At 40.5% G+C, this 22,615-nt stretch overlaps 2 protein-coding genes across 4 annotated transcripts in view; one reads left to right on the top strand and one right to left on the bottom strand.

Moving 5' to 3' along the window:
• LOC119776007 (transcription factor IIIB 90 kDa subunit-like) overlaps window positions 1-22,615 on the top strand; it is a 79,812-nt gene that overhangs the window by 42,694 nt on the left and 14,503 nt on the right. Inside the window, exons 7-11 of the mRNA XM_038274201.1 lie at window positions 8,347-8,496; window positions 13,994-14,087; window positions 14,654-14,780; window positions 18,165-18,204; window positions 21,728-21,820. Coding sequence (XP_038130129.1) covers window positions 8,347-8,496; window positions 13,994-14,087; window positions 14,654-14,780; window positions 18,165-18,204; window positions 21,728-21,820 — 504 coding nt within the window. The remainder of the gene's footprint in view (window positions 1-8,346; window positions 8,497-13,993; window positions 14,088-14,653; window positions 14,781-18,164; window positions 18,205-21,727; window positions 21,821-22,615) is intronic.
• LOC119776013 (BTB/POZ domain-containing protein 6-B-like) lies at window positions 1,048-6,199 on the bottom strand. Of its 3 annotated transcripts, XM_038274222.1 has the most exons (5): window positions 5,857-6,198; window positions 5,406-5,736; window positions 5,009-5,099; window positions 4,775-4,893; window positions 1,048-2,554 (listed from the first exon to the last, which is right to left on the bottom strand). In XM_038274222.1, the coding sequence occupies exons 2-5, from the start codon at window positions 5,642-5,644 to the stop codon at window positions 1,522-1,524; spliced, it is 1,482 nt and encodes a 493-aa protein (XP_038130150.1). In that variant the 5' UTR covers window positions 5,645-5,736; window positions 5,857-6,198; the 3' UTR covers window positions 1,048-1,521. The 3 variants fall into 3 exon arrangements, with proteins under 3 accessions (XP_038130150.1, XP_038130142.1, XP_038130158.1); XM_038274214.1 differs by having other exon boundaries at window positions 5,406-6,199; XM_038274230.1 differs by lacking the exons at window positions 4,775-4,893; window positions 5,009-5,099 and having other exon boundaries at window positions 5,406-6,199.

Below are 22,615 nucleotides of genomic sequence, written 5' to 3'. Positions count from 1 at the left end.
CTGTGAGTCTGTCTCTGGGTTGCTGCACAGATATTTCTGAGTCTCATTGAGCTACAAAAGACAAAAAGATATGTTGAAGGTTATTATAGTATAGCTTATTTTTTCTTGTAAATGTGGGGACGTATTTTATTGCATGATGCATATGCCAGTAAATCTGTTTCACCTTTAAATCTGCAGCTGTCCCTAATTGTGTCTTAAAAACAGATTTATGAACCTGTCTACCAATATAATGATGCAAGAGAAAAACATTTTCAGGATCTCTAGAAGCTCTGCAGTCTGATTCTTTGTTCAAAAAGAAAACAGATATGTGTTAATTTTAATCTTCTGTAACTCTGAGTAATGGTCTTTTAAGAAGCCCAGCTTTTTTAACTTAAATAAATGTAAACTCTGTTGCCATTTTTTAACTGAAAAAGCTCTACATGTGTAAGAAACTGATTTTTCGGTGGCATCTCTAATTTTTTTAACGAACCCGTCTCCTAACTTTTACTGAAACATATATTGAAGTAGCTGCTGGTTAAAATTCACTGAATGCTGCTGTCTCTCCTCCTCCATGTACGCAGTGAATAGCGACCCCAAATAATATTATGTCCCAAAGCGGCAGATCCCATGATATTTCAAGAGGAGGGACTTGAGAGCAGAGGCAGAGCGAGGGAAAAAACAAAGTAAAGTAAATCAGCGGCAAGGGGGAAAAAAAAGCGGAAATTATTGGTGGGGACTGTCCCTTCCATGCCAAAGTTGGTGGGGACATGTCCACATTTCACGTTTCAGATATTTTAATACCATGGTCACCATAAATGCCTATTTCTGTCTAGTTAATTCTGTGTAACAGCCACACAGAATTAACCTCAACTTTCCCAACTAGGCAAAAAGCACAGGAAAGAGTTGATGCTTCAGGGTTTGAGACACGACATCTCTACATGTTTGCTGCCTCGTGCATTGTGTACAGTCATATCCTTCAAAAAATGATTTTATAACCCCTTAAATAAAATACTGAATTAACACTTCATCCAATTCTAACCAACTCATTTCACTTTCTGTACAAAGATGTTCGCATGTCAACTTTTATTTCATCAGGCCATGAGCCTTTTTTCGACAGAACACATTAAGTTGGCATCTATTTTACAAAAAGAAAAGATGCTTGAAGTAGTTCTCTGAATGGGAAACCAATTTATTTTTTTATCTTTTTGTAGTTTTAATTAGAACTTATTTGTATTGATGCTTTAACTACAGGAACAACATTGCATCCAGCCTCAAACTTCGTCTTTAATCTTTCCAGGTTTGGACTTGAGCTCGATTATATAGGCACAGTATGAGCTTTATCTCCACAGCAGATGCAGCCCGTTGACACAAGAAGCAGAGCAAATAACCTTAAATCAGCACTTAAATAAAAATAACCTTAAATTAAATAGAACATTTCTGTAGCTTTTAGGATAATCTCGTCATTCAGTGTGACTTTAACAAAGTGGTTCAATGCTACATTAGCTTGAAGGGTAAAAGGCCACAACAGCAGTAAGGAGCAGCTTAGGCATAGAAGACCAGCTCTGGGATCTGTCCTCCCTGCACGCCTGTCCCATTAGTACTATCCGAGGAGCACTGAAACTGAAATGTCACCTTCCCACACTGCACCTCAGTCATGCCCTCCTGACCGAAGTAGCTCAGCTCGTTTCCGTCCAGCACAGCGCTCACCGTGTAGAACGTGTCCTGCTCTACCTGCACTGGATGGTCAAACCACACGGGGAACGTGCTACTTGAGCCGTCTGACACAAACTTGGAGATGCTCTGCGCCAGGACCGCGCCTTGTCTCTTGAGCTCAATCTTAACATTGTATTCAGCCCTGCCACCACTTGACCCGTACATTCCAAGACCGGCGATGAAGATCCTCTTGTCAACTGCAAACTGAATGCTGTCACAACGGCCACGGTAGCGCCACTGATTGCTGCGGTAAGCAGAGGACTGAAAGCGGTGACATCTCTGAGGGGACAGGCCCTGCCTCGGCGTCAAGGGGAAGTCCAGCACAGGCTTTTTGGATGCTGTGTACCACAGGAAGACATTGTGCGTCTCTTTCAGAGTCAGGATGTCAGATTGTGCCACTGTATTAGCAAACTCTTCCACACTCAGGGTGGGAATACGGACCAAAAACAGCGCTCTGCCCAGTACGTCTCTTTTGTTGTGGGTGCTGGGCCCCAAACCTCTTCTTCTGCATTCTGCCGCAGCCCAGTTCATCACTGCCTCAAACACAACCACCTCCTCTGTGTTGAGTGTTTCCCTCTGCAGGATGAGCTCCAGTGTCTGTCGGTCAATGTCACAGAAACCATCTGAGCGCAGCGCCATCTCAGCCTGAGCATCGATAACCTCCCAGCAGCGCTGTGTCAGCTCAGGCTCCTCGAACAGGCAGCTTTGGGAGAGCAGTACACAGGCATTCTTGGCCTCTAGGCTCGTCTCCAGGAAGGTGACACAGGCCTTGGCTAGTGCTGGGACGATGTACTTCTTGGCAGCGTACAGAGTGGCCAGCACCGTGTCCGCATCCAGATCAATCTCATCACTGTACAGGTATCTGTATAAAGAAATGCCATAGAAATAGGATTAAAAAAGGTACATTTTAATAATTTAACAATTTTTCAATACTTGTGTTAGATTTTTTTAACTCGTCACTAGGGGTTTGGAGAAAAAGGCGTTTTGGCTATATATCGTGATTTTTGGCTGCCCAATATAATATCAATCTTTCAGTTCATAATATCTACTTTAAAAAATAAAACATTTGACAATGAGGGGGAAATGGGCTACTACTGCACTGCCCCTCTGGCAGGTAGGGCTGAGGAGCCCCTTAGTCCCCCTTATCTGTATTTAAGGCAAATCACAGTGGAAGACGTGGGCTGACTCAAACCCTAAACAACATGGATACCAAAATAATTAAATGATCAAATTGATGAACCTATGTAGCACTTTCTTTTTTATCTGTGCATTTAATTTTCAAAGCTGGGAAAAATATCACAATATATAGGGACTTTGCAATATCGCATCATGACCCAAGTATTGTGATGCGTATCGTATTACAACACCCATGCCAATACTCGCCCCTATTCATCACACAAAGAAACCTTATAGCTACTGAAAATGCTGATTCATTATTGAGATCTGATTATATTGGCCTGCATGTCTAAAATCTTCAGGAAAAGTATGGTTGACAGACGTACTCTGCACCATAATTTTTAGGCGTGTATGCCAAACAGAGCGCCAACTTGATCTGCTAAAAGAGTAGAAGATGCTATGCTACACTGTTGGGAACTGTTGAGAGCAGATGTGTTTTCATCTAATTTTGGGCAAACTTTTTTAAAAACATTGAAAAAAACATAAATTTATGCATGTTTGCATCTAACGGAGAAATTCAGAAAGATGATGCATTTATACATTTAGGTTATGCTTTTCTGCCAAAAACGGGAAGTAAAGGACTCAAACTAGCTCGGACCATGGATGTATAATAGAGCAAAGTTTTATGAATATTTTCAATCCAGGAAGTTATATTTTCTTTATCATGTAAGCTAGTATTAGTGATGGTACGTGCCACCCAGAGACATCAAGAAAGAGTTTCTAATGTTTGGATGTGGGCCAATGGCAGGGAAAGCAGCTGATCAGTCATGGGAGGCCAATGTTTGCCACGTCAGAGCCTGTTTCACAAATGTTTCCATCTCCTCTGTAGCACATGTCCAGAAATTCAAAATATTAAACAAAAAAAATTCTTCTGATTATACAGAATTGCAGTGTACATTATTAAGGTATATTACATAATATATACTATAGTCTATCATGGGGAAGACTGATGCTGTTCAGCATTCATCCCCCTCCATAGAGGTAGACCAGAAACGATCATTGCTAAAAGCTGAGTCCTTTATCCAAGTCCCTTAATGAAAGGCTTAGATGAAAACAAGTTGCTAAAAAAATGTGACTGGACCTAAATATTAAAGAGAAACTACAGGAAGATGAGACTGAAGCCAAAAACACAAGAGGAGTTAAAAGCTGCTGTCAAAGCTTCCTAGACTTTATTGCAATCTCAGAAATGTCACTTTGCCCTGTTTGCATGTCGAGCAGAGAAGCTCCAAGTGTGTAAACTAAGCTTTAGATGTCCATCAAAATGCTTTGCTTAGATTGTTAGTCATCTTTGACATGAACATTTATTAACAGAATTAAAGGCTAAACGGCTTACAGAAACAATAGAAGACTTCAATTTCCCATCTAGAAGTTAAAATAATCAGAATGCACATAAAAAAATCTTTGAAATGCATAATTATGTGTCTAACAAGCTTATATTGTTAAAAAACGACTTCACAAAAACAAGCGTAAGACAATTACAATTGAAGACTAATAAATAACTTTCTACCTTTCCTTCAGGAAAGTCCACCAGAGTGTATTACAACGTAATTAAAAAATATTTTATCCTAAAGGAAAGTGTTGATTTCTGTAAGCATAATAGAAAAAGTCACCAGTACTCAGTGATACGGTCCTATTTAAAACTACCAAACTAAATATGCACAATCTGACATTATATGATGTAATCAGTGCAGTTAATATCTGCAATGGGCTAAAGCTTAGGGGAAAAATTAGGACTTACTAGAAGTAAAGAGAAACCCAGCAATTATAGCAATTATACTCCCACCCCTCTGGCTTTTGCCTCCGCTTTGCTTCGGATGAGTAATGATGCTGTTTGAAGTGACACTGACTGAGCTTTGTGATGTGGGCCTCTGGTTGGGCGTGTAAGGAGAGTTGGTGTTTGGCTTACTTTAGAAGAATTAGAAAAGCAGCAGGTTCCACATCTGGGATATAGATTTCAGACTCTTCCCCGGCCAAATCGCCATAAAACATGGCACAGAAGACGGAGCTTCCCACAGCCAGAACATACTGGGACAAGCAGGAGACAAACAGATCAGGCTTTTGTTTATTAAAGGGCAGAAAATTGGCTGCAAATATTGATCCCAACAACAAAATTTGATGCAACTTTCACCATTATTTGTACCTTATGAGCTGGTATTTTCTGGGATTCCCCCAGGGGCCCAACAATAAAGTGAACATCAGCCATCAGCTCATTGTTGAACATCAAGGCATTCCTAAAAAAAAAAAAAAAGCAAGTTTAACAAATGCTCCTGGGATTGTGGAACATATAAAAGGCTCAAATACTAGTTGGCTTCACTGTCTGCTTAGTGTTGACCATATTTGGCACTTCCTTTTTCCGGAGTATACTTATACATGCATAATTAAACATAGTTAATTCAAATAAATGAGAGTTATGGTCTTTATATTTAACAGTTCTTAAATATCAACCAGTAATGCTTATTTTTAAACATGGGTGACAGCTATAGTTTTTCCATATATAACTGGATGTCCTGATGGTCTAACATGAATGGAGGGGCTACCTCTCTCTGAGTGTGGGGTGGCCGCTGCTGCTGGCTGGATCCGTCTTGTTGTTGCTGATGTTCAGCGGGCTGCTCGGGTCTCTGGCTGCGCTGCTGGAGCCGCCGGTGCTGCTGAAGGCGGCGCCGCCGCTCCTGGCAGGACAAACCGCGGCGTTGGTTTTCTCCACCACCGGAACCGCGGTGCCATTGGCGGAGGCGGTGTTATCGGGATTGGCGGCGGAGAACAACTCCGCGGCCATCTTCGTCGTCTTGTTTCCCTTCTGGGCGCTCGAAGAGGATAAAGTGAGAATCTCGCAGGACTCTTGGAGCTTCTTTGGTTTTTTCAGTGTTTCTGGAAGCAGTAACAAATAAGTTAAACACCTCATGATCCGGCCATGATGGAAGAAGCCACAGTGAGCCGTTGGCATCGGCACAAACAATCTTCGTGTTGATGTCTGATGTACTGGATTACTTTCTTCCTTTAAAACTCATCCGCGGCAGGTCGACAGGCAGGGATATATAAATCCACCCAGATCCGGTTTAATGTTTCCCATTCGGTTTCATAAAACATTTTCCCAGTGTTCTGCTCATCCCGACTTTCCCCTCATTTATCCTAATCCTCCACTAATCCGAACACTAGTCCTCCTTTACTCTGCCTGTTGTGTTTTTCCTCCTCCGTGTAACCGAACACCAAGCCGCAGCGTTATCCGGCTTCTCTTTAAAATGTTTCTGGTCCTGCTTTTTTTAAGCTCTGCTCTCGCTTTTCTTTATTTTCTCCTCCTGATCCCTTCTGACGCTCAAAGCTGGCAGAGAACCAATCATATTGAAGCTTCCGTAAAAACTCCTCCTCCTCTTCCGGCTGCCCAGTTATTTCATTTAAAGTCAACAATAACATATAGATAAACAAATATGTCAGGGGGTAAAAAAAACTATAATCATAATAAAGAAGTACAGTCAGGAAGAAATTATATTATTTTTAATTCAGAGAAATGTCAAAGTATATGATGAAAACTGTTCTGACTTTGATTGGTGTAAAGATCAACTTGTTTTCTCATTTCTTAAAAAAAAAAAAAAAGTCCACAATCACCTTATAAAATCACGTTACTTTACAACTGAGCATAAATTGCATGCAACATTGCATTCTATTATATTATGCTGCTCTGTCGGCGAAAGTCAGCCGCCGCGCTCTGAACTCCACAAGATAGAATAGGCTAGCAGTTTTCAGTAGTGGAATCTGGGAAATGGAGGCAAGATGAAGAAATCTAGGCTGAAACAAACTAAACTCAGCTCTGGGAAGCCAACAGGTCAAGGGAAAAGAAAGAGAGAAGGAGTCGAGTTCATTTCACCAGTAAATATATCATTCAAAGCATGGCTAGGAATAGGATGCTCATCGACTTCAGCAAAGATTTCAAGCCACTGTCACTAGGAGTCGGAGCCTACTTAAAACTATTGATGCACACAGGGCAAAATAATAGAATGTGTTGCTCATGTTGCATTATGAAAAATATTTTTGGTTTTCAAGATTTGAAGACGTTTCGCCACCTCTCCAGGAAGCCTTCTCAATTCAAATGTCTGGATCCGCAGTGAGTTGAGTCTTATATAGACAACGCCTTGTATCGCTTGGAAACATGCGATGGTAGCCGATGAATGACTATGACCTGGATGACTGAGAACCTTCATCAGCATTATGAAGAATACGGATTTCTGCTTCGGCCATTTCAAAACTTTTGATGCACACAGGGGGAAAATAATTTACGAGAAACTCACTCACTCACTCAATCACTCACTCACTCACTCACTCACTCACTCACTCACTCACTCACTCACTCACTCACTCACTCACTCACTCACTCACTCACTCACTCACTCACTCACTCACTCACTCACTCACTCACTCACTCACTCACTCATTTAAAGATTTGTGCAGCTGCACATATCTGCTAGTGCCAGTCTCAAATGCTGCTTTATAAGTTTTTGTTGGCATGTTCCTACTTTTCTACTTTTTCCCCAGACAGAGGGTGCTGCCTGCTCTGGTGTTTCCTAATACCCATTAACATGAACTCACCAGCTGATGTGGCTAGCGATTCTCCAAAGTCACTTGCTACAATTTTGTTGTTGTAAAATTGTGTTGGCTGTGATTTCAGCTGACTAAGTTGTGCTAAAGGTTACATGAATGAAATGCACTGGTAATACTTTTTAAAATGTAAATTATCCCCCTTCACCCTAAAATCTGTACTATGTGATGTCTAGAAATACAGGTTATTAATTAATTTCAGATATGCAATGAAATAACAAAAAAATATTTTTGCAAATAAATCAATGCTATTAATTGAATTATTATCGAACATTCAAGTTATGGAAAATCTTGATTATTTAAAACTTTTATGATGGTACTCGGGGGTTCTAAAGCTAACAGTGAAATCAGTTCATTAATTTATGTTCTTAAATGGCTACTCGGTTATATTTTACTTGTTTATAGCTTTGCATTAATCTTTCATAACTTGGATTTTGTTGCACTTTAAATTAAGGTCATTAAGAGGGGGTGGTTGATGTAATATCTAGATTTTTAAAATAAATTGTCATTTTTTTCTTGCCATGAACCTTAAGGGACAAAAAATAAATGCCCTAATAGGCAGATGTATCAAACTCAAGTTGTTAACTTACTTGCTCTGGTTTTAGTTTTTTTTCATGATTGATCATAAACATTGTAATTTGAGTGCCCCACACCTGTCATATCACAGATTTACAACCTCTACATGGTTAACACATAATCTCCTCCCACTCCTACATAATCAGGAACAGCTTATTAGCAAAAAGGTCAATCTAGATGTGAGTCGTGCTTTGATGGTCCTAAACCTATAAATGTGACCTGGAGATAGTAATCAAAACAAGCGATTCTCAAGTTGTAATAGAATCTTGCCTCTATGTCTCTTATGGACATTTAAATTTTTCTTCTTTACAGACCCATGTCTGTATATTCCCCGTTTCACCCAAATGCTGGAATTTGGTGAGAAGAGTCGAGAGGTCTCCATGACGGCTCTGCGGCTGGTTCAAAGGATGAAGAGAGACTGGATGCACACAGGAAGACGCCCTTCTGGACTCTGTGGAGCAGGTAACCGCAACACAACACTGCACAAGATAAGTTTAATCTTTGCTGTAGAGATCCTTCTTTATTTTTCCAACAGATAACACCTTGTAGTGGTCTGAAAGTTTAGGACAGCTAGAGCTATGCAGTTTAGGCAAGGAAAGGAATTACTGTCCTAATATCTGCTTTGCATCCACTAAGTTGGCTTTAAAATGGATGACCAGTCAAATCTGCTGGCGACTAGAAGTGTTGATCATATCTAAGGCCCCATCACCACAGAGATCAGATTAGGTGTAACCTAAACCTATTTGTTTGTATCCAAATGCTTCCAGTGTTTTGGAAGAGTGTAAATAATCAGTCCCAGTGTTGAAAACTCAGAATGCTGGTCTAATATTTTAGTGTAACCGTGTGGGCAACATCTTTTTTTACGAAGATGCTGTTGGTCAAACTGCCTTTGTAACCTGCATGTGCCCCACTGTTTTTGCTGTTACAAATCACATATCCAGTGTTTTTGGTGGTTTGTGTGTGATATTCTGTGGCAGTGTCAGGGCGCCACCCATGCTATGGCGGCGCGTGTAGACGCTGCGGCTCGGAGCTCCCGTGTTTTCGTTTTTTTTAGCCTGTTTTTATGGATGTTTTCGCTCAACACACTACTGGAAGCCGTTACAACTTACAGCAGATTAGAACTATGGGACATAGGAAGACAGTTTGGACTTCACGCACCCACCAAGCTGGACTTTATTCCTCCAGAGCTGCTACGAACACCTGGGACTATGATCATTCCCCCCATACTGCTAAGGCGACGGAGGAGGCAGCGTAAACAAAAAAGGGGTAAGAGAGCCGGAGTGCGGGCTAGGCTACAAGCTAGCCCTCACAAACCGGCCCTCCCCAGCCTCTTCCTCGCCAATGCAAGGTCCCTCGTCAACAAAATCGACGAGATGCGACTCCGGATTACTTCTCGCCGGATGAACAGCTGTGTGACTATTGTCTCAGAGACCTGGCTGGAGGATAATATCCCGGACGCAGCGGTGGAGATAACGGGGCGCGCTCTGTTCCGGGCGGATCGGACTGCAGCTTCGGGTAAGAGTAGAGGCGGAGGTTTAGCATTGTATGTACACAATGCCTGGTGTACAGCCACACACCCTGTCGGAACATTCTGCTCTCCTGACTTGGAATATCTGGCGGTGAAATGCAGACCCTTCAAGTTGGTGAGAGAACTCACGTCCATTGTGATCGTGGCCGTCTACATACCACCGAGGGCTAAAGCTAAGTTAGCATTAGAGGAGCTATACTGCCTGATCAGCGTGCAGATGAACTCCAACCCGGAGGCGGCCGTGATTGTGGCGGGGGACTTTAATCACGTAGAACTGAAGGCTGTGTTTCCAAAATTCCACAAATCCATAAACTTTCCCACCAGAGACAATAACATTTTGGACCAGGTCTACTGCAATATCCCCGGAGCCTACAAGGCTGTAGCAGCTCCACATCTGGGCATGTCTGACCACATCTCAGCGGAGCTGATTCCTGTCTACAAGCCTCTGGCCTGCAGAACTAAGCCGACCATCAGAAGAGTTCAGGTCTGGACTGAGGAGGCCTCCTCTGCACTCCAGGACTGCTTTGAGCATACAGACTGGAGTGTGTTCAGGGACGGTGCAGATTTGGAGGAATACACATCGTCCGTTCTGTGCTACGTTCAGTTCTGCACCGACACTGTCCTCCCTGTTAAGACCATAAAAGTGTTTCCAAACCAGAAACCATGGCTGGACAGCACAGTACGGGCCCTGCTGAAAGCCCGGGATGCTGCCTACAGGTCTGGAGACAGGTTGGCTTATAACAGGGCCCGGTCGGAACTGAAAAAAGGTATTAAGCAGGCCAAGCTCCAGTATAAACAGAAGATTGAGGAATATTTCATCAACAATAACCCCCGAAGCATGTGGAGAGGCATTAAAACCATGACAGACTACAAACACAGCACTCAGCTGACCAGCTGCGACCCCACCCTGCCTGACACCTTAAATAGTTTCTTTGCCCGCTTTGACACGGCGGGCAGCAGAGAAGCTGTACATCTACCCCAACTGGAAGAGCAGCACCAGCCCCTCGTTTTACAGAAGTATCAGGTGACGTCCACCTTGAGGAGGATCAACACTCACAAAGCTCCAGGACCGGACAAGGTGTCAGGCCAGACGCTGAAAACCTGCGCCGACCAGCTGGCAGGAGTGTTTCTGGACATTTTCAATCTGTCCCTGCAGCTCGCCATGGTTCCTGAGTGCCTCAAGTCTTCCACCATCATCCCTGTACCGAAGAAGAGTTCCATCACCAGCCTGAACGATTACCGGCCCGTCGCTCTGACCCCGGTGATCATGAAGTGCTTTGAGAGGATTCTTCTGAGGTACATCAGAGACTTCATCCCCACAAACCTGGACAGCCTTCAGTTCGCCTACAGAGCGAACCGGTCAACAGAGGATGCTGTCTCCATCACTCTGCACAGAGCCCTGTCCCATCTGCAGCATCCCAACACCTACGTCAGGATGCTATTTGTAGACTTCAGCTCAGCATTTAACACCGTCATTCCAGACAAGCTGGTGCTGAAGCTACTTGAGGTGGGGCTGCCCGCTTCACTGTGCCAATGGATCAGAGATTTCCTCACCAACAGGCATCAGGTGGTGAGAATAAGTGGCTTAACATCGTCCCCACTGGTCCTCAACACAGGCACGCCGCAGGGCTGTGTGCTCAGTCCAGCTCTCTTCACCCTGTTTACACACGACTGCGTGGCCATCCACCCCACCAACACAGTCGTGAAGTACGCGGACGACACAACAGTAGTGGGTCTCATTTCAGACAACAACGAGACCCACTACAGAGAGGAGATTCTGCAGCTCACTCAGTGGTGTTCAGCCAACAACTTGGTGCTGAACACAGGGAAGACCAAGGAGGTCATTGTGGACTACAGAAGGTCCAGGAGGTCGGCTCACACTCCCCTTCTCATAGATGGAGAAGTGGTGGAACGGGTGGACAACATCAAGTTCCTGGGCCTCCACATCACGTCTGACTTCTCCTGGAATACAAACACCTCCCACCTGGTGAAGAAAACACAACAAAGGCTTTTCTTCCTCAGGAAACTGAGACGGGCTGGACTTTCCTCACGGCTGCTCGTGAACTTTTACAGGGCGATGATCGAGAGCATCCTCTGCCTCAACATGACTGTGTGGTATGGTAGCTGCACAGCACTGGAGAGGAAACAACTGACACGGGTGGTGAGAACAGCACAAGGCATTGTGGGATGTCCCCTCCCAGACCTGGACTCCATTTACACAGACCGGGTCAAGAAGAGAGCTGGATCCATAGCGATGGATTCCAGCCACCCGGGCCCCCCACACATATCATAACAACCCCCCCCCCCCCCCCCCCCCCCCCCCACCCCCCACCCCCCACCCCCCCCACACACACACACAGCCATATTGTTCTGCACCTTGCACTGTCACATTTTCTGTGGTTTGCCATGATTGGACCTGCTGCTGCTTCTTTGGCATGGCTGAGTGCCTTTAGTTGATTTAGTAGTGTATGTTGTTATTATTATTGTTGTGTGTTTGCTTGTCTGTACTGTATATATTTGACCTTTTGCACGGGAGCTGCAATGGAAATTTCGTTGAATTCTGTTCAGTGACAATAAATGCTATCTATCTATCTATCTATCTATGAACCAAACATTTGACCTGCAGCATCTTCATTGTTGCTGTGTGAACACAACTTTTTCTGAACAGTTTAAGATGATAGAACGTTGTAGAACGGATTTATTAGTCATATATTTATTAAAAATTGTTTTTCTGCTGATTTTTATCCATGTGCCATAAATGTTTTCAGAAGGACATGATAAAAAAAACAGAAAAACTGAAAAAATACTGCAGGTTAAAGGTTTTTAGAACAACCTAATATTTCAAGTTTTTCCAGATAAGGAGCTGGAGTTGAGGAATCATAGAATCAAATTAAAGACAAACATTTTTGTTTAAACTTAGATAAAGCAACTGAACATACTCATGGCATTCTTTCTACAAATTGAAAGAAATAAAATATTCTGTAGCAGGTTCTTCCCAAATGTGTAGAAAACCCCGTAAATGTGCAGCTCTTGGAGGTTGTTTTGCTCTCAGTCCAGTTCATCCCCAACCTGCTCTATGGGATTGAAGTATAGAGTCTGCGCTCACCCCTCTGCCTTTTCTGTTTTTTTATTTTTGTTATTTTTATTTTTTAATCAAGCTTTTCTTTTTTTTCCTTACGGAGGTACTGGCTTGGAGAAAGCAAATACAATGAACCTTTGTATGAATGCTGCGGCAGGCCCTTTTTTTACTCCATGTTTAAGTTGACTTGATGCAGATGATGGACTAGGTCTCTTCTCCTCAGTCTAAGTTTTGTGCTACTATGCATTTCTGCTGTGCTCACAGCTTTCTGTCAGTGTAAATGTTTCCTTATCTTTGATATATTAAGATCATATTATTCGCTTCTTCCACTCCCCATATTTACAAGCAACTTTGAAATCTTATGCCTTTTCTGTTTTGTTTAGTTTTTTGTCTGCCAGACTTAAATATTTAATTGGTGACCATGAATTATTAAGGGAGAAACACTCAGTCCAGAGGAGTCATAGTTTGCTTCCAAGTATTCTGCAAAAATGAATTTTCAATTAGAAAAGTCATCCTTTGCCTGTTTTTTTACAGATGATCTTTTCCTGCTAATGAACACTGGAATTAAACTTTGAGTAACGGAACAGAACAAAGCAGGAAAGGAAAACTGCTTTGAATGTATGTGGCTTCAAGGGAAATCAAGTCAACAGTCATCCCTTTAAAAATAAATCTTTTTAAACAGAGGCAGCCATTCGAAATGGCCCTTCCTAGTCAAACGCCAGCCTAATGGCAGCCCACTTCCATGCAACTCCCAGCAAAATCCCCTCCAACTTCCAGCCACTGAAGTGACTCCCTGTTGCATAATTTTTTTTGTACTCAGACCCCACACTTTCACTGAATTGCAGGGTCTAACCAGGAAATAAAGCTTATCTTTAAATGTTAATTAACATAAATCATGATAGATAATTTAGTGCAAATATTGATGTTTAAAAAGGAATTGTAGGGGACCAGCCAAAGACCAACCAAAGGCCCATCAAGGAAAGTGGGGAAATTTTGAATGGCTACAACTGTAAGAGAGGTGACAAAAGTGTAATAACATTTTTGTAAATTTCTCCCCTTAATACTTCAATGGCTGTTCTTTGCACAAGGATAGTTCAATTTATTGTAATGACCCGATGATCTTTTGTTGGTGTTGACTATTATTTGGCACTTCAGCGTATCTCAGCGAAACACGCTGCCATCTGAAATTTGTCACAGCTAAGCTGAAATTTACAATAACTATAATAATAATATAATAAATAAAAAATGCCATGAAATATACTTTTGGTTGTAATGTAAAAACATGTGAAAATTCCAGTATGGAAGAATGAATTGACACCCTCTGGTTAAAAACTACTTTTTGCTTCTTCCAGCTCTTCTTGTTGCTGCTCGTTTGCACGACTTTTGTCGCACCATCAAAGAAATAGTCAATGTAGTGAAAGTCTGTGAGACGACACTAAGGAAGAGGTACGTTAAGAAGTCTTTTATTAAAGGTGTAGTGGAGGATGTCAATGTTTGGAGTGGCTCATCAAAATAAGTGTTCCTGCTAACGGTCAATCATTCGGGTGATAGGTTTATTTAAGGCCGTCCTACGTGCTCATCCCCATTTTCACCTACCAGTGTTGAGTCTGACATTGTAGAAAATTGCTCATTTTCTTTTGGATAGTAAGCTAGTAGGAGCGATGCAAGCAGCAACTTTGAAACAGAGCGTGCACAAGGAGAATGGGCTTGTGCATTCTCTGGCACATGGGCTTGTGCTTGCTCTGGCACATGTTTAATAGGCTTTTCCTCTCGGGTGCAGGTACAGGGTTGTGCATATGCAGTGGAGAGCGCGGGTCTTTTAAAAAATTCATGAAAATCCTCCACTATACCTTTAAGCCAAATTTTTAACACCATCATCCTCATTTTAGAAATACTTATAACTTTATAAAATTTGTCAACATAGAGGATGCCTCCCTTTATTAAACTGCATACAGTCTTGGTGAGCCATTAAGCTTTTTTATAACTTGATGCCCTCTTTATCTCCAAATTAGACTGACAGAATTTGAGGACACGCCAACAAGTCAGCTGACCATTGAGGAGTTTATGAAGGTCGATCTAGACCAAGAGTGTGACCCACCATGCTTTACAGCTGGGCTGAAGAAGAAAAAATCACAACAGGTACTCTGTTCTTTCACACAAAAGACTCGCCACATTAGATACAACAAACATTCTTACTTCAGTAAATGATTCTCGTAAACCTGATGCGGTCCAGTGTTTTGATCGATGACAAAATAATTTATTGACGGTTCTTTTTCTCCACAACAATAATGAGAGCGAACGAGCGAAACATGGATCTTAGATGACGAAAGCATGACGAGTCATGGCTGTGAGTTTTCGTTGACAGGATAAAAACATTAATGGTTGGTTGGTCAGATATTTTAATTCAGACGTTTTCTGTATCTTTTTTTTTTTTTTTTTTACATCAGAAAGTAGATAAAAATCTACTTTGACCTCTGACTAGCAGTAACAAGCAGTAAATTAAGACTGATCAATCTGTGTGTAATGCATAATTCCTAGCAGATCAGGAAGTATTTTCTTGGCGATGGAAACCTTGTCTGTCTAAAAACCATCTTTTATTATTGTAAATTCTGTTATCTTGTATGTCTGCCATTATAACCAATGTGACATGTTGAACTAGATCTGCAATTGTCACATCTTTTGTGAGATACTTTTGAATAAAGTAGGGCATTAATTTATAAAAAAAATTATTTCAATTTTATAAATCAAAGGTTTCCATCCAACAGCAGTGATGAACTTCATGGCAGCTTTGTGTCTCCAGCATTGGTATTATCTAGTGAGTCTGATAAGGAATCTGGTTTTTACTCAAATTTATAAAGATTAGCTGTTTTATGAATTGCAACATAAAACTGACTAAAACTAGACTTGTTAAGTTTTAGTCGTCTAAAATGTGACTAAAACTAATAATTTTCATCCTGAAGACGAACACAAAGATTAAATCTGAGATGGCTGTCAAAAACAACAGTGATGCAGTCCACCTGTGCATAAAGGTTTGCATTCCTGAGAAATGCTAATTTGCAAAATTATGCCCCGGTAATGCCTTATTAGGCTAAGACTTTACATGCTGTCAAAAGGCGTTAATTCATGGCTTTGAAGGCGAAGAAGAGAGACTATCAGATCTTAGTTCTGCTGACTGAGAGCTGAGCAGCAAAATTAAAGGACCCGTAAAAGCAAAGCAGTGGGGACTAAATCACAAGAGCTGTAAATGATGTGGTTGCAGTAAAAATAAAACTAGAGTAAAAAATGAAAATAATTTGATCCAAAACCATTAAATAAAAACTACTGATGGAGGCAAGGGCTGCAACATACAGTATGATGTCACATATGCTTAATATGAGTTTGCTGTCCAACAACATGACTCAACCTTCTGTAAAATCTCCTTTTATTACTCAAACATATGTAGATGGTGTACATCTCCAGACCATGTCTGCCATTCCTTCATCACCTTCTCCATCTCTTTCTACATAAACATAAATATGTTAACGGTAAAACTCTGATTTGACCTGCTTCAAATTAATGGAAACTGATTGTTGGATGTGGAAGCTCTAAGTTTGTATAACAGATCATCAATTCAAAGTCAAAGACTAATAATCAGAGGTGGGTAGGGTACCCAAGAAATTGTACTTAAGTAAACGTAGCACTACTTCATCATGTTTTTACTCCAGCAATAGTAAAAAGTCTTTGGTAAAAAGGCATGAGTAACTGATCTGACTACATCTGATCATAAGAACTGATTTGATTTTTTTTTTGTTATAAAACATACAAAAGCAATAGTTTTAGTTTGTATAATAGGTAGGGCTGGATATTTTCGCCAAAGTCCTGAATCAATTCGATTTTGATTCATACAGTTCTAAATCGATTAATTTCGATTCGATCTGTTTTACAATAATGACAGTGGTTCAACTGTTTCAAATTACTCATGTATTTTATTTTTTCCTGTCACCTTAAACACAAAGTGCAAAATTGTAAATCAGACAGTTTAAACTTGAGATGTGAACAAAATTGTCTCATATGTGCAAACTTGTTTGTGAAAAGTGAAAAAGTGAAGCCTCTCTCGAGCAAGCAGACGTGACACAGAGGGGACACAGCAGAAAATGCTTGAGCTGCATTATCTCCACTGCACAAACCATATTTGCAGCGTTGTCTGTAACAACTACAGGGTGTTTGCTGGTCAGCCCCCTTTTTTTAATGTCTTCAGTCGACCTATTGGCTATATTTGCAAATGTCTGGCTTGAAGTGATCTTGAGTGCATCTTTCCTGCTCATTTGAGCGTTAACGTCACACGCATTACTATAAAAGTAATTGATCCCATTCCCTAGACATCGATTTTGCAAAATTGTAAAGGAATCGATTCAAAATCGATTAAATCCATTTTTTTTACCCAGCCCTAATAATAGGTTTAACTACAGTATACTGTCTATTGTATTTTTCTCAACCAGTAAATGACACGGCAGACTAACCAATAAGCTCTGAGAACAAAAAAGAAGAAAGTATCTGTTTAAAACAAGCTTGTTTTCATTAAATGGATGGAGTAGCCACTAGCCAGTTTATTTTTTTGTTGATACTTTATATTTTTACTCAAGTAAAAGTAAAAAGTACAAGGCTGTAAAACTACTCTAAAAGAAATTTTGTCAAAATGTTACTCAAGTAAATAATCACACAGTGACACATTAGTTCAGTTTTTTGATTTACTCACACACCCTATTTTCACTGCCTACTTTTAGAGAATGTTGAAATAAATTAAAACATCATATAAATGATATATTAAGGAATTACATTATTAAAAGCTTTATATTTACAGAATCTACTTACAGTAACTTAACTTTCTAAACAATGCTGTCAACCACAGTAGGGTCATTCAGAAGGCTCTTTTGCTTAATAAATTAAACCAATTAAAAGTGGCATATAAAAACAGTTTTCTTATACTGACCCTTGTTATCTTTATCTGATATAGAATCGGACTAATCTTGAAAATTGCGATTGTAAAGAAGAAAACCACATTTTTTGTGCTTTTATAATGTGTCTTTCAACATTTCCCTGCTAAACCGTGAGCATTTGGTGCTATTTTAATGTTACTGTGCATTTTATTTTTTTACATTTTCTTGTTTACAGATTTCTTAGCTCAAACAGTTGTCTTATTTTGAACCATCAAAGGTTCATCATCATAGCCACCATAGGCCCCCACTCCCATCTACATTAAACGTCCACCTCTCATTCCCACACTTAGTCCTGCCCCTCGCGGTCTTTTGGGATGGATCACTTTTGTTGGAATTTTTTCAGGATTTGTCAGGGGATGTGGTTATGTGATTAACTTTGGGTGAATTGCACTTTAAATGAGCAAACTTAAAAATATTTACCCTAATGCACAAGACTTGGTTCCAAACTCTCTTTATGAAGGTATACTATTAGTTTCTTAACCTTTATTGCTGTTTAGAATCAGCTAAATATTTTGATATATTATTGTTTTTTGCTTTTTCACTTTAGCTGGAATTGGAGCTGAAGAAAAAGATAGAAGACTTTGAAGGTATGAGTTTAATTTTGACGTTTGTCTGAATTCATCTTGATTTTCAAACTAATTTTGTTTGCTCTTTTTGTTGATTTGTAACCTACAGTTATATCATTACTAAGTTGTTTGAATAGTCTATAGTGCATTTTATTTGCTTAGTTTATTTTATTTGAACAAATAATCTTATTGAGAGAGATTAATCTTTTTTACAGAAACAGATGTGTTACAGAGACTCAATTCATCAACATTCAAAACTTTTCACCACAGTCTTTAGTCAGTTGTATTTGGTACAGAAAGTAGAGAAAACCTGACTGTAAGGATGGCTTAGCATAGCCTGACGTAGTCCTACTCAATTCTAGTCAGAATATGAGTCTGATACTGCTCCATAGAGCTGTGATTATGGGGCGTGTTTTGAACGAATAAGGAAAAAAAAAATGCCTCTGCACTCAATTGGATAGACCTACAACCAATAAGAGGAACGGAGTGCGTGACGTATGTTAAGCGAGCATAGTTGTCAACAAAAATCAAAGCGTGCAGTTGCACGCCTAGAATAAGAAGATGAGCCTTGATCGCGTTTCTCTGTTCCTCTTTTAAAATTAATTTGCTGTCGATATCTTCTAGAACAGACCTAATAGCAGAATCTACTCACCTCAACTCTCCGGCGGCAGGCATTGTTGTTGTCACCCAAGCGCGCTTTGGTCACGTGGTTGATTACGTTACTGTTGATCATCTGTCCATCATCGTATAAAGCCCGCCCTGACAATTTGATTGGATCGCCTGAGAGTGGGTGATCATACTCGCGCTACTATGGAGCAATGCCAGACCGAACTTCCCGACCTCAAACCTTGTGGGCGGGACTAATTTCGGAATGGCACCCAGGCTAGGCGTAACACACCAGACAAGTTGGGTGATATAGGAAAAAATCCCATTTCAAAATTGTTCAATGTTCAAAATCACGCACTTTGTGTTGTACATCATATCTTGTCTAATATTCCTGGTTCTTCAAAGTAGCGACCTTTTGCTTTGATTATTGCTTCGCACACTATTGGCTTGATGGGCTTCAGGAGTTCGTCAACTGAAATGGTTTTCACTTCAAAGGTGTCCCTTTTCAGGTTTAATAAGTTGGATTTCTTGCCTTATAAATGGGGTTGGGACCATCAGTTGTGTTGTGCAGGAGTAGGGTGGATAAACTGGCTCACATGATGACCGCCCAAGGAAAGGAGACATCTCTGCTGCGGAGGATAAGTTCATGTGAGTCACCAGCCTCAGAAAGAGCAGGTTAACAGCAGCTCAGAATAGAGACCAGGTCAATGACACACATAGTTCTAGCAGCAGACATATCTCTAGAACAACTGTTAAGAGAAGACTGTGTGAATCAGGCCTTCATGGTAGAGTAGCTGCTAGGAAACCACTGCTAAGGACCTGCAACAAGCAGAAGAGACTTTATTGGGCTAAATAACACCAGGAACGGACATTAGACCTGTGGAAATCTGTGCTTTGGTCTAATGAGTCCAAATTTAAGATTGTTGGTTCCAACCATCATGTCTTTGTCCGACGCAGAAAAGGTGATCAGATGGACTCTACATGCCTGGTTCCCACCGTGAAGCATGGAGGAGGAGGTGTGATGGTGTGTGGGTGCTTTGCTGTTGACATTGTTGGGGATTTATTCAAAATTGAAGGCATACTGAACCAGCATGGCTACCACAGCATCTTGCATCAGCATGCTATTCCATCCGGTTTGCGTTTAGTTGGACCATCATTTATCTTTCAACAAGACAATGACCCCAAACACAGGCTAGTTGACAAAGAATGTTATTGATGGGGTGCTGCGCCAGATGAACTGGCCTCCACAATCACTGGACCTGAACCCAATCGAGATGCTTTGGGGTGAGCTGGACCGCAGAGTGAAGGCAAAAGGGCCAACGAGTGCTAAGCATCTCTGGGAACTCCTTTAAGACTGTTGGAAGACCATTTCAGTTGACTACCTCTTGAAGCTCATCAAGATAATGCCAAGCATGTACAAAGCAGTCATCAAAGCAAAAGGTGGCTACTTTGAAGAACCTAGAATATAAGATATATTTTCAGTTGTTTCACAATTGTTTTGTTAAGTATATAATTCCACATGTGTTAATTCATAGTGTTGATGCCTTCAGTGTGAATCTTCAATTTTCATAGTCATAGTTCATAGTTCTTTGAATGAGAAGGTGTGTCCAAACTTTTGGTCTGTACTTTATATTGGAGTATATATACAAGTACCCAGTTCAATCCCCACTGCCTGAACTCTGGGTTCCTGAGCTGACCCTTAACCCCACACAGCCCCCCTGGTGCCACACAATGGCAGCGAGAGAGTGAATGCAGAGAGTGAATTTCCCCATCGGGATATTTATTTACAATAGGACTACACTGAAAAACAGTCCGATCTCCAGCATTTATAAACAAGGGTGTTGATGGAAGCAGCACAGCTGATATTTCTCTCCAGGATGGAGTCACAGCCAAACAGAAACAGACGATGTGAAAGTACTATGAGAAAATGCAGAGAGAGCAGAACGTTAGAGATTGAACTAACATATTCTGCAGAGTAGGAGATAGAATTAAGCAGAACGATGAAATAGGGGTCCCTATGTCTTGTAGCATGTAGCAGCATAACTATAAAGATATCGCTGCATAAGCTGATCCACTCTAACTATAAGCTTTATCAAAAAGGAAAGTTTTAAGCCTATCCATAAAAGTAGACAGGGTGTCTGCCTCAGACTAAAACTGGTAGTTGGTTCCACAGGAGAGGAGCCTGAAAACTAAAAGATCTGCCTCCCATTCTACTTTTAGAAATTCTAGGAACCACTAGTAAACCTGCAGATTGAAAGCGAAGTGCTCTGTTAGGGACATAAGGAACAATCATATCTTTGATATAAGATGGAGCTTGGCCATTTAAGGCTTTATATGTGAGAAGGAAGATTTTATTTCTATTCTGGATTTAAAAGGAAGCCAATGAAGAAACTAGGATAGGAGACATATGATATCTCTTTTTAATTTTCATTAAAACAATTTTCTGGCTGCAGTATTTTGGATCAGCTGAAGGCTTGTAACTACATTTGTGGACTTCCTGATGGTAAAGAATTACAATATTCCAGCCTTGAAATACAAATGCATGGACTAGTTTCTCAGCATCACCCCTGAATAATATTTAACAGATGAAAGAAGGAAATTCTAGAAATCTCTTGGATATGGGATTTAAATGACAGGTCCTGATCAAAAATAACATCAAGATTTTTAACTTTATTATCTGAAATCAATTAAATGAATTGACTGATTAATCAGCTTCTTTTTCAAAGACTGCTGATGAATCTTATTCATAAACGTAATTTCTAGTATGTCTTCAATTTGTTTTATTTAGATTTTATGTATTTTTTTTATTCTGTTTAACTGTAGTCTTACTGTGAAGCCTGCTGCTCTCTAAGAAAAGTCCTATATAAATAACGTACTTCCTTTTGTTATTGGGATAATTTCTTTTTTTGTTTTTCCTCTTCTTTTACCTCTGAAACAGATGAAATCCATGGGTACCAGGATGAAATAGATTTAGAGCTGGAGAGCTGTAGACCCAAACTGAGAGGAGTTTATGCTGCTTATACAAAGGAAGGTGGGTGAAATAAGACTGCATCGTTACTATATGCTGGGGAAGATTCTCAGTCATCCAGGTCATACTCATTCCCAAAAAGTTCATTTTCTTTCTTTCTTTTTTTTTTTTTTTTTTGCTTTTTTTTGGAAATTTTACTATAACTTAATCAATTTTCACTACTAGACCTGGTAAATATTATAAAGTGAATTTAAAAATTAAAATAAAAGTTCAGAGTGATAAAACTAGTATTTGCAATCTTATTCAAAATAGCAACCATATGGTACGATTGTCTGTCTGGTCATAAGACCAGACACTCTGCAAACAGCCCACAGTCAGTTGTGGTTCATTTAAATCACACTCCCATTCCTAAAATCACAGCTCACCCACTAATTAACCAGAAAACATAGGATTTCTCTGTATTTAAGCTGTTAACTCAAAAAGAAGGTAATAACTCATGGAGACAAATCGATCACTGGTATGAGATAAACACCGACCACAGCATGTTGTCTGTTTTTTAGATTAGTAAATCCTAACGGGGGTACTCATACCCCTAGTGGCCTTTTAGTGCATTGCAAAAGGTTTATGAAAATATTTTATTTCTCAGGTAATAAAATAAAATAGGGCTGGGATCTGTTCTGCCTTCTAAGGTCACTATTATATATTTCACATCCATTTGAAGGCTGCTGATCAAAAACAATAGAAAACCATCAACCACTTCTGCCGGGCACCAGGCTTCCATCTATTTGACTATACAACTACCATTAGTTTATTCCACTCTCTTTATTTTCAAATGTATTTATGTCAGCTATGTGTTGC

This window comes from Cyprinodon tularosa, unplaced genomic scaffold, assembly GCF_016077235.1.
Source record: "Cyprinodon tularosa strain WSP-4 unplaced genomic scaffold, ASM1607723v1 ctg120, whole genome shotgun sequence".
Taxonomy (NCBI): Eukaryota; Metazoa; Chordata; class Actinopteri; order Cyprinodontiformes; family Cyprinodontidae; genus Cyprinodon; species Cyprinodon tularosa.
This window is presented reverse-complemented; position numbering and strand designations above follow the sequence as displayed.

Coding starts and splice junctions, on each gene's coding strand:
- LOC119776013 (XM_038274214.1), bottom strand. CDS start 5,812: ATGCCAACGGCTCACTGTGGCTTCTTCCATCATGGCCGGATCATGAGG. Junction 5,100..5,405: donor CACCCCACACTCAGAGAGAG/GTAGCCCCTCCA, acceptor TTTTTTTTTTAG/GAATGCCTTGATGTTCAACA. Junction 4,894..5,008: donor AGAAAATACCAGCTCATAAG/GTACAAATAATG, acceptor TGCTTGTCCCAG/TATGTTCTGGCTGTGGGAAG.